This window comes from Manis pentadactyla, chromosome 3 (genome assembly GCF_030020395.1).
Source record: "Manis pentadactyla isolate mManPen7 chromosome 3, mManPen7.hap1, whole genome shotgun sequence".
In the NCBI taxonomy this organism is placed as follows: Eukaryota; Metazoa; Chordata; class Mammalia; order Pholidota; family Manidae; genus Manis; species Manis pentadactyla.
In genome coordinates this window covers 69,543,397-69,555,917 of record NC_080021.1, presented here as the reverse complement: position 1 = coordinate 69,555,917, position 12,521 = coordinate 69,543,397, and the positions used below count along the sequence as shown (strand labels likewise).

The window sequence follows — 12,521 nt, the reverse complement described above, 5'->3', positions numbered from 1 at the left end:
GAGGCAGTAAAAACACAATTCTACTTATGGTTTAGTTTATGGTTATTTATTACTGAAAAATCACACAGAAAACTCATTTAAAGATAATCCGAGTATGTCTTTTTCTGTACACCGCCATATAAAGCCATGGAAAACAGTGCTAGATAATGAAAACCCTCAAAGTGAGCTGCTTTTACTACACTACCAGTAACTGGCCAAAGGCAAATTTTAAATGATTTTTTTTTAAAGGAGTACCTCTCTATATAATCCCATCATATATGTAGTATATACTTTCCATATCAACACCATCTTAAATATCTCAAAATACACACAAAAATCCCTATATTGCAAAGCTTAATCTCAAACTTTAGTTTTTTCCAGTATATATCTCAGATTAGTCATATGTATACAGTTGCACAGCCTAAGAATAATAGATATCATTAGATGCCTATCCCTAAAAAGAAATTCTTGCAAATAGGTTAATTTGTAAAGATAATTTCCCCTAAGGATACCAAAGCATGTTTTCTAAGAAATTCTTGCAAATAGATTAATTTATAAAGATAATTTCCCCCTAAGCATGTTTTTGAAACTAAGCATTAACTATCTAAACTTTAAAAATACTTTTTTTGCTAGTGGATATTAGATATCAAATGACAACTCCTTAATATTTAAGAAGGAATGATGAATTTTATCAGGCAAAAAAATCTGAATACTTCTGAATATCTGATATTTTAAAGTTATTGTCAATTTTGGGTAACAATGGTATTATGGTTATGTTTCAAGTATTTCTCTTTCAGAGATATACACCAAAATAAAACAAATGAAATGATATGCTACTTGGAACTCACCTCAAAATGATCTGGGGGATAGTGGGGATATAAATGTAGCAAGATTGGCCATAAGCTTTGTGATCGGCCATCCAGCTGTAGAAGCTCGGTGATGAGCACATGAAAGATCTACACTAATCACTCTACTGTTTCTTGAAACGTAAAAAAAAATAAAAAGGAGGTTTATATGTAGTGTCTTTCCATGTTGTAATAGGTATAGGCAGAATAACTATAAATATATTCTTAGATTAAAATTCATCTTGTTTTATACAGTTAATGAGACAAATACAGATTTATTTTACAGATATCTAAGAAGTTTAATTAGAATTAAAGATTTGTAAAATAAACTATACCAAATTAAATTAAATACTCCAGTTTGGTGATTGGTTTAACAAAATAAGATTAAATTTATACTTTTACTTATTGAATTTAAAAGAACTTTTAAAGCTTGTACTCTATTGTAGAACTGCCCTGGAAGAAAACATACCTGTGGACTGTGGAGATCTGTGGTCAGCATGATAATTGAGTAAGCCAAAACATAAGCAGTATCTGCACTAGCAAAAAGGGTTTGTCTGGAAAAAGAAATGTATCATGTTATTAACTTAAATTGTTTACAGTTTCACTTAAATAAGTTACCTCAAACTTCATAGCACTTAAAATTTTTTCTTTCAGGATTACCTTCTATAATTTTTTACGGAACCATCTTACCACATACAGGTCATAGATAAGCTAAGTTCTCTGGGAGCATGTAACTATGCTTCTGATGCCTTCGAGCATAGTGTCTTGGACATAGTTGGTAACTTAAGTATTTGAATTTGAATGTTGCTTACCCTTGGTTGCATTCTAGGTATCTTGCAGCAAATTTTTCCATCAATCGATCAATTTTCTGAGCTTCTCCTGGAAGACGGAATCCTTCCAGAAACATACGAAGGGCTGAAACAAAGTCCTTTCCTGAAAAGTCATGTTGGTCCACATATGCATACATGACTTCTTTGTTAAATTTATCATTATCTCCCAGGAACTCACCCACTTGAGTCTAAAGAGCAAAAGATAGAAACCAATATCCTAATAGAATGTCACATTTGCTGTACAGCCATTTAAAAAAAACAGAAAAACTGTAAGATCCACAGGTTTTGACTACATACAAGAGCACACTATTTTAAACATGAAGGTAAAAGTTAAACATACTAAATGCATTTTTACAAAAAAAAAATGAAGATATTTTCAGTTTAGAAAATTAAAAAGCAAAATTAAGAATACCTAGGTTATTTTTAAGGTTTACTTACATAAGAGGGTATTTTAAAGGAGAAAAAAGTATGTATCATTATTAACTTAAAGATGAATTTTATAGAAAAGATTATAATGAAATAAAATTATATTCTTACTGAGTCTAATCTTTCCTCTTGATGTAAGAACTGAGCAATATCTTCAGGTGTAGTGCCAAGCATCCCTTGTTCTTGGAGGTACTGTATTCCTCTCTTTGGTTTCTTATTAAATCTAGATGATGTTCAAGTTAATAAGAACATTAATAGATAGTTTTTTAGGGAATACAAATGCTTTTCTATCTTAAACCACAGTAAATAAATTTTCTAATAACACTCAGGAAATAGCTTATTTAATATAGTCAATGCATGAATATACAAAAAATATTACATTATACCAAGTTTAATTTTTTATTCTTAGAAAGGAGTCTCAAATAGAAGGTCACCTTTATCAATGATATGGACCATTTCACGACTATCTGGCATGGGAGATGAACTTTGAGTAAGGATATAAATACTTAAATATCTTATATTTTAATATATATATTCTCCTTAATGCTCAAATAATATTGGCTCATTCTACATACAACCATTGATTAATTCTAAGTTTCCTGCTTTTGAATTCTGGTGACTATTTTATCCACAATCTGAAAGCATTATTTCCTTTATTAAAAAATCTCTACATACCCAGTATTTTTCAAAATAAAGTCCAAACTGATTAGACTGATACATAAAAGCTTTCTCAGTATTACCTCTAGCATCTCTCTCATCCACTCCCACATACACTATTTCATTCCCTAAACATAAAGCACTTTGTGAGTCTACTTCCTCTTAACGTTAATGCCCTTTACCTGTTCCATTCACTGGGGAGCTCACCTTTATGCTTAAAGATCCAATTTAAATGTCACTTCTTCGTTTCCAAATCATTTACTCTCTACTTTTACTGTACCAGTAATTAATCTGGCACCTCATCGCCTGTCATCTGGGTACCGCAAGAGTTCTTACATGTCTCCCTATCTCTTGTTTCTTTGCTCACATTCTAATCTATCCTTCAAGCTGCTGGCAGAGTCGTCTTTCCAAAAACAGAAATCTGATATGGCTGCTCCTCTGCTTAAAATCCTTCAATACACAGGACACCAATGCCAAAAGGAATAAGACAAAACTCCTTTACATGAAGAAAAAGACCTTCTGTGATATGGATCCAACTCAATGCTCTCATCTCACTTCCTGCTACTATCCTCCCAGCCTGCCCTGTCATGCTAAACAATAGTCCTCAAATAACAAGTCCTCAATTGTTCTCCCTTTCCTCTGTGCTGCTGCACATGCCATTCTCTTCGTCTGAAACATCCTTCCCTGTTCTACCCTCCTAATGATTCCCCATCAAGTCCTAATTCAGCCATTGCCACGTACATATTAAAGTCAAACATTTTTCACTGAGGTAAACACAATCTCTGTACTCTAGGAGTTTTTACTCAAATGGAAAAAACACAATTTTAAGAAATAAGAGTAAAAAATGCAACACATAATGCATTTATAAGGTAAGAAGATAGCACAGCAGAGAAAGTGACTGATTAATAGAGATAGTCAGTATATTTCCTGAGGAAGGTGGCTGTGGAACTGGGCTTTGAAAAATGATTACATCTTTTAAAAGCAGTAAGAAAAAACATCTTAGAAAGAGGTCTTACTAACACATGAAAGCATAAAACAGCATGATATTTTAATAAATAGGTCCATATTGTTGGAACAATGAGGTAAGACAAAGAAGTGGCAGGTGATGAAGCTTAGAGTCCAACAGATCCAAATCATGAAGAGTGTTATATGTTATTACAACAAACTGTGGCTTTATTCTCTAAGAGACAGAGAGGGAAGAAATAGAAGCAGGTTTTCATTCAAGAAAGATTACTCTAGCTAAGTGGGAGAAAACACTAGAGAATAAGATCAAGAAAAGTAAGCCAATTAAAGATTATATTAGTCAAGGCAAGATATGGTGATGATTTGACTTGAGAGAACAACTGTGTGAGATGGACAGGAAGAGAATAAATTGCAAAGATATTTAGGAAGTAGAATCAATAGGATTTACTGACAGCTTACATCCAAGGGGAAAAATTAAGGAAGTCCCAGGATTCTAGCTTATTAATTTAGTAGCATACTGGGGTTACTAAGCTAAATAAGGATTATAGAAATGACAAGATTTTCTGTTTGCCTTTTGTTTTTTGGTAGGCATATTGGAGAAACTAATTATTGAGAGAATGGAGACTGATAAATTTAGTTATGGACAAGCTAAGTGTGCGAAGCTATTCAGTATCCAGTGGAGATGCCCAACAGGCAAATACAGATTTGAGTCTGGACTTTAGTAGAGGTATTTATGTTAAAAGTAACATGGGTATTATGAGATGTAACTCACAGTTAAATGAAGTAATGAAAAACAACACAATCATCAAGAAGTTATAAAGTAAGACAAAACCCAGGAAATACTAAGATGTACGCAGGAGACAAATAGCCCACAGTGAGACTGAGATGGCACAGTCAGATGGTAAGAGGGACAGGACAGAGTGATGTCATGAAAGGAATGGTCATGGAAAAGTACACTGGGATTACAGCAACATGAAAGTATTCCCATGAAAGCATGGAGCAGAAAGCAAGTCTGATGGCTGAATGAGGACTAGGGACTAGGAAGACCTCTACTCTGAAACCCTATGCGATGACTCCCTCTCACTCCTAAGTACTTCAGGTAGAGTTATCATCCCTTGGCACCACTTTGTTCAACACTCTATTATGCACTTGACTAAAAGCTATTTTTAAAACACATTTTGCCCATATTTAGACTGTAATCTTGAATATAAGAGCCTTCCTGGTTCTTGGCACACTGTCCCAAACACCAAATATTTGTTTCCTGAGTGACCAAAGTTTCCCTCTGAGTATCTGTTCATACATACTAGACCCTGAACCCCTAAGAAGCAAGGGCTGTTTCATTCACCACATTTCCCAAGGACCTTGCATAATGCCTGCCTGGAACAGAGGGACTCTGATAAATACTGACTAAAAATCAGAATGAATAAAATATTAGTGGCTATTTCCTGAGGAAATTTTGCAAGGTTTTATAATTTTATGACAAAGAATGTCATTTTGTCAGTGCTTTTTTTTATATGAACACTGAAAAAGGGACCTTGAACATTTACCAAGAGGCACTGCTGAACACTCAAGAAGAAATGCTTTGCAGCAGAAGCAGTGGCCAAGTGAACACAAGAGGAGGTTTCTCCAGCTGTTCACAGTAGCTGGATTCATGGGGAAGGGCCAGAAGCCACTTTTCCTTATAGCTTTTCCATGAAGGAAGAGATGGATGGTAAGAGAAAGGCAAGCAGCATGGTAATACGTAGACAAGAAATGGTGCAGGAGCACGCTGACATCACATAGCTTAATAGGAAAACTGATTTCATAAGACCAGGGTCTGGTGAAGCAGCCAGGTTGGAAAAGGAATTTATACCTTACCTTATCAACATATAAAAATGAAATGATACAGAGGATCAAAGCCTAATTTGGCTACCCTGAAAATGAACTAAGATACGATATGAAAAAGAACTTCTAACATCAGCACTCTCTGGAAGACTCATGCCAGAAGATGATCATCAAAAAACCCAACAAAGATCCACGTGCTGCTACAGGTGTAGATGCACTCATCCCACCAGTTCCTGGACTTGCCATGGGAATGAAGAAGGAGATATCTAAGCTGGCCTGTGCATACAGTAAAACAACAAATTTGACTGGATCTATACTGTTGGAACTCAACCAAGAATTAGGAGAAGTGCAAATTGTAGCGCTCCAAAATCTTACAACTACAGACTATTTACTGTTAAAAGAACATATGGGATGTGAACAGTCCCCAGGAATGGGTTGTTTTAATTTGTCTGATTTCTCTCAGACTGTCCAAGTTCACTTGGACAATATCCACCATATCATAGATAAGTTTTCACAAATGCCTAAGGTGCCTAACTGGTTTTCTTGGTTTCACTGGAGATGGCTGGTAATTACAAGTATGCTTTGGTTACGCAACTATACTCCTATTATGTTAATGTGTTGCTCAATTTAATTAGTAGTTTAAAACCTATACATGCTGAAGTTACTCTACAAGAAGATATGTCAAAGAAATAATCAATCTTCCCATGTTTTCTTCTGCCTGCTACTTCTACAGCTTTTCTTCTTCCTTCCTAATTACAACTCTTAAATAGAATTCGTGCCTCATATCAAATTTACCGAGTATCATAATTCTTCCAAGTGGTAAAGATACCTCAAGACAAATGCTGGGCATAGAAGCCACAGGGCAGAAATATGCAAAGAAGTAAAAAGCTAACCTTTTCAAACAATAAGGCTTCTCTCTCACTTACCAACTTTACATTTCCCTGTATGGCCCCGGAAGATGACTGGTTAGCCAGAGACGGGTAAGATTCCTCAAGGGAGGAACAACCTAAGACAGGCACAGTCGCAGGGGGGCCATCAGGTGAGAAATTGGGGATCAACAGAGGTGAGGCTTAGAACCTCACCCTCCCTGTTCTGAGAGAAATCTTCTGCATATGCGGATGTTTTATTGCCCTTGTCTAGCTTGGATTAACACATAGTCTACAGGCACACACCTGATCATCTACATTTGCTCTCTTACAACACTAAACTATGTTTTCTGCCTTTATCTTGCATCTACCTACCACTTCAGCATTTTATTAAAAATAATAATAATAAAGAGAGAAATGTGGTATCCACATATAAATCAAGTATAAAAATCAAATGAGTATTCATATTTGAACTGACTGTTTATAGTTCATAATGCATGAGCAAAACCAAAAGTTTCTGTGATGACTGCCCTTGTACTGTTCACCATGTAACTTATTCACTATGTAAGAATTTGTTCTCCATGTAAGAACTTGTTTGTTATGCTTTTGAAGATTGGAGACTGATGAAAATTAGGCTTGGGGTGGATTAATGACTGTGAATTGAGCATTGACCCCCCTATACAGAACTTTATTGTTGTTAACAACCATTTGATCAATAAATATGAGAGATGCCCTCACAAAAAAAAAAAAAAAAAAAAAGGACACTCTTCCAATTGTAAAATAAATAAGTAACCGGGAAGTAATGTATAGCATAAGGAATATAGTCAAAATATTGTAACAACTTGGTATGGTGATAGCTGGTAGGTAGAATTATCATGTATATAAATGTTGAATCACTGTGTTGTACACCTGAAACTAATGGAATACTGTGTGTCAACTACCCTTCAATAAAAAATAATTATCTACAAAAAAAAAAAAAAAAAAAAAATGAAATGAGTAATAATGGGTCAATAACAAGAGCAGGACATTTGTAAAGCAACTAAAGAAAATATAAAACCTATAAAGGAGCAATGCTAGCTATTACAAGTTTCCTACTTAAAATTTTTTGGGTAGTCACCTGCTTAGGAAATACAATAGGGGATATTATAGCCGACCTAAATGACCAACAAACTGCACAGATGATAATCACGAACAGCATATCAAATAAGGTGCAAAGCCAATTTCAAATGTGTTATAAGATCTGTTTGGGCTAGACTGCAATGAACAAGGGGGACCAGAATAAGGAACCACTAGAAGTCTTGTTTCCAGGAGAATTATGTCCCTTTTTACTCACTGAAAGATAGTAGAAAGAAGGAAATAAAATAATCTGAACATGTAGAGAAATCCAGGCCAAAAGTAACACAGTACCAGGAGAGGAACATTCAATAACATTTCTCCTTAAAATCAGACACTCACAGATCTATCCCTTGCTCTATTATTTCTTTTTGTTGCTTTAGGACTTCAAATTGCTCTGGATTATCAGTGCCAGACATCTGTGTACTGTAGCTGCCTATTCCTGATGATGATGTTGACTCCAGGGAATTTAAACTTCCATATCTGTTTATTGTCTCAGCGTGTTTGATTTCACTCGTCTCTTGCTCTGAGGGTTTTTCTTGACCTGAAAGTAGAAAAACTGACACAGTAAATTATTCTATCAAAGAAAAAAAATGTAAAAGAAAAATTCCCAAATAAGGCAAGTATTTCAATGCCACTTAGATATCTATTTAATATAAATAAAATATTAAGTGCCATAACAGACAACATACTTTGATATGAAAACAATTAGCATGTGTACAATCTGCACCATTAAAAGTTCTTTCTGCAGTTGCAGTGCTGAGTATCCATTGGATTTCTGCTCCCAGCTCCTGCCTCATAAGGAACAGTTTTCTTTCAAAAGGCTCTTAATGCTAGGGGAGATGGAGCTATGAGTTTTTCTCTAAGTGAGATAAATGCCAAACACAGATGAACAATTCAATCTTCTTAAAAAATATGTTGGCTCTTATATGTTTCTGCTATTGCTTATCCTTTAACAAAGTTGCATAAGTATGCTGCATTTTAATGTGATATTCAAACTATTTCTAGTGGGATTTAGAAAGAAAAAAAAGCTTGAATAACTAAGTTGGGAAATTCATGATTTTGAAGCTCATTACTTAACTCACAGAGAATGCTTCTTCATCAGCTAAGTGAATAAAGACATGATGAAACTGGCTTAATGGTATCTGCAGCAACTATCCTCCAAAGTACCATTTACTTAAAATGACAAAGAATTTAACTCAAAATGTCACCTTACCAAGAGTTGTCTGAGAGTTGGGATTCACATACTGATCCTTACTCCATTCAACCATACACTTCAAAATAGACACTAAGCATTCTAAACCTTTTTTCCTCAGGCTCAGTTCCTACAAAATAATTCACAAAAAGAATAAAAACCAATAGACCTTTTAAGGAAAACATATAGCTCTTCCTTAGCAAAGTTTAAGTTTGAAAATGCCTTTAAAGTTCTTACCTGAACATTACTCATACCAAGTTCCTGACTGCCCCGTCCTTGAGCAATTTTTGATAGATCATTTACTAGTCTTTCAAATATATTTGCTGCATTTAAGTCACAGTCATAGTTAACATAAATATCCACTACACTCTGAGCATCTGAAACAATACAGTGTATTAGTTTGAACAAAAGGCATCTAGTATATGGGTATATTTGACCTTCTAAATATCTCAAAATGAGAGAGAAGATAGTCTGAAATACCTGCACAAATTCTTGTCAATGTCTGAATAACCATCCATTTATGGTCAAATGAGCTGGTAGAAGTTTCCAAAATGTACAGGAAAATTTCTTTAAAGAACACCTGTGATTGGGGAAAATTTGTTTAAAATATTATTTATATTTCATGGATGTGATCACTTTTTAAATATCTCAAAGCTGGAAAGCAGGGATTAGAATCCAGGCTCCTCTGGAGTTCAGCAACTTTGAAGTCCATCTTTGAAATGTCAGGACTAAAATAACTTGGATAGATGACTTAAAATAGCCTTTGTACTTCACAATGTTTTGTTTGTTATCACACAGCCATTACAAAAGAATTATGCAAAGATTTGGAGTTCCTCTGGGTGATAACTTCTTGAACGTATTCTAATAAACTAATAAAACTCATATTTGATTTTTTAAACCCCCCCCCCCACCAGATATTATGTTCATCAGTTATGTTTTTCAGACATTATAGTAATGGGTAAGTCTAACTATTCCTACACTTAAAAGTAACTGCTATTGTAATCCACACAAGGATTTAATTCTCATACACCGCTATATTTTTATAATTATATACACATGTGGAAGTCTTTATTGTCTGAAAACTACAAACTATTCTTCACTATCCTTTATACAAAACAATGTCAAGTACAAAGCAGTTAACTAATTAAACAAAATTTCAATTTAAGAGCTAAGAATGTTTAGATTCAAATTTATTTTGGAAAAATGACTGTAACTTAAGAGGGGATGAATGAAAAATAAAACCAACATTTATGGAACATCATGTTTCAAACATTATGAATATAGAAATTCACATTTATAATATGACTAATGTCTCCTCCCCCAAACTGGGTGAGGTATCCTTGTAATGTGATTTTCTTTCACAAAATTCAACACATTTCTAATATTTCTTTAATGTCAGTATTTCATATAAGACTATAAGCTCTAAGATGGTAGTCACCAGGTTTTTCTTGCTAAGCACCATGACCACACTTCATGGTACACAGTAAGTATTCAATAACTATTTATGGCCACAGTTTCCAACACTGTACCCAAGCACCCCAGAAAGTTACAGCAAGCTCAGAAGGATGCCATGAGAATTTCTGAGGTAAATTTCAGAAGGAATTTATCTACTGGATACCTTGCAAGAATGTTCAGTTTTGGTATCAGATCAATTAGGTCACACTGCATTCCTTTCAATGACATCATTATTTTTACAAACTTGGATTTTAGTGGTTTCTATGATAAAAATCAGGTACCATATGAAAATCATGAAGAATAGGAAATGATGGTGGCAGTGTCCATTTGATTTCACGGTCTAAGAAGCTGTGCAGAGCCCAAGAGGCATATACATTCTAAAGTCAGTAATTATTACTGAGAATGAAATACAAACTTTTTTTTCTCTTCATTTGTGTCTGCCATTTTTTTTTTTCAAATGGAGACTACATTGTTAAGACAAATAATTGCTGTTTGGACCTAACTGCCTAAAAAATGGAACTGTTAGGTATTTCTTTTGACACAGTACACCATGAAAACATTACAATCTTTGCTCTAATAGTGCCATGAATCAAGAAGTTTGCCATCTTGCTGGGATGGGCAGGGTTGAGTGGTTGTGGCACTTGTGAGGCCAGAGAGTGCAGGCAGTTGCAATGATCTCCTGCTCCCTGACTGGGACAGGCAAGTGTGAATGGTCGTTGAGTTCTCCTGTTCCCTAGTTGACCTCTGTAAATGTAGGAGGATATGACACCTCTTTGTCTCTGGCTGGGCTGCTGAGCACAAACAATTGCAGCATTCTCCCACTCCCACTCCAAAACTGGCAGGCACACAGACAATGCACTCTCCTGCTGCACTGCTGAAGCCCATGTATACACGGTCTCAAGACATTTTCAGGCTGCCTTTGTGAAGCCAGTGAGTATGCCCCAAACACTATAACCTTCAGCTACCTTGCTAAAGTGAGAGTATATGGGCAATCCACACAGGGAACATCCCTTGACTACCTGGCCTGGTGGCCAAGAAAGCTAACATTGCAGAGCTCCAAAGGACTGCACAATCAGAAACACAATTCTTGGCAGGCCACCACCCCTGAGAGCACTGCACAGACAGAAGGCTGGACCACAACCCCAGTTTTCTTGTTTAAAAAAGGCCTGTTTACTTTGCCTAAAGCTTCAGCATGAAGAACAGGCTTCTGGTTTCCAATATACCTAAAGAGGTACTTCAAGGGAGTGTAAGCTGGGAGACGCCATCCCTGTGTGCAATACCCTGAACCCAATAAAGACCAACAAAACTTCCCAGAAAGAGCTTTTATACTTACCTGGAGCCCTGTTTTTTACAATCATTGCACAGGGGACACCTCCAGAACTCTCGACCTAGAGGCCAACAGGGATTACAACTGTGGCCCCACAGGACTAAATACATTTGCCTACTTTCAAAGATGCTGCCTGAGGGTCTGGCTTACAGTCAGCCTGAAACTAAGTGCTAAATGAGATTTCTCCCTTTGGATTATTCACAGGTCTTAGCACACACTCAACAACATGTGCATATTGAGAATAAATCTGGCAGTTTAGATAATCATAAAGGTTTGAAAGACAACCAAGACCTAGGGCAAAGTTAGCCCAGAAGGATCATCACCTACACAAGAACACTCCTCCAATACTGAGAGAGGGTGCTGTTCTGCAGAATACATAGAAACAAACATGTCAAGCAAGAAGAGGAAACAAATAAATATATTCCAAACAAAAGAATAAGACAAGACCTCAAAAAAGACCTTAATGAAATGGAGATAATCTACCTATAAAGAGTTCAAAGTAATGACCATAATGATGCTCACTGAGGCAAAGAGAAAAATGGATAAACACAGTAGGAATTTCAACAAATAGAAAACATAAGAGAGCCAAGCAGAAGTCACAGAGCTAAACAATACTAAACTGAAAATACAATAGAGGGGTTCACAACTGCAGACTAGATGAGATAGGAGCAGCGAGCTGAAAGACAAAGCAATGGAACATGCCCAGAGAAACAAAAAGAAAAAAAAATTAAAAGGTGGAGTAACTTAAGGGACCTTTAGACAACATCAAGTGGAATAACGTTCATCTTATAAGGGTTCCAGAAGGACAAAAAAGAAAGAGGCAGAAAGTTACGTGCAGAAAAAAACAGTTGAAAATTTCAAGAAATAAGGGAAGGAAACAAACACTGAGGTCCAGGAAGCTAATAGAGTTTCAAATAACATGAATTCAAATTTATGAGAGCCACACCAAGGTACGTTAAAATTAAAATGTTAAAAGTTAAAAAAAACATAGAAAGAATCTGAAAAGCGGAAAAACAAAAACAAATTGTTACCTGCAGAGGA

At 35.5% G+C, this 12,521-nt stretch overlaps 1 protein-coding gene across 2 annotated transcripts in view; it reads right to left on the bottom strand.

The window, feature by feature from the left end:
* Window positions 1-12,521, bottom strand: part of ARFGEF1 (ADP ribosylation factor guanine nucleotide exchange factor 1) — a 144,574-nt gene that overhangs the window by 42,615 nt on the left and 89,438 nt on the right. For both annotated transcript variants that reach the window (XM_036886251.2, XM_036886252.2), the window contains exons 11-17: window positions 9,179-9,278; window positions 8,936-9,075; window positions 8,720-8,828; window positions 7,846-8,047; window positions 2,192-2,303; window positions 1,637-1,842; window positions 1,294-1,378 (exon numbers count right to left, since the gene is read on the bottom strand). In XM_036886251.2, coding sequence (XP_036742146.1) covers window positions 1,294-1,378; window positions 1,637-1,842; window positions 2,192-2,303; window positions 7,846-8,047; window positions 8,720-8,828; window positions 8,936-9,075; window positions 9,179-9,278 — 954 coding nt within the window. The remainder of the gene's footprint in view (window positions 1-1,293; window positions 1,379-1,636; window positions 1,843-2,191; window positions 2,304-7,845; window positions 8,048-8,719; window positions 8,829-8,935; window positions 9,076-9,178; window positions 9,279-12,521) is intronic.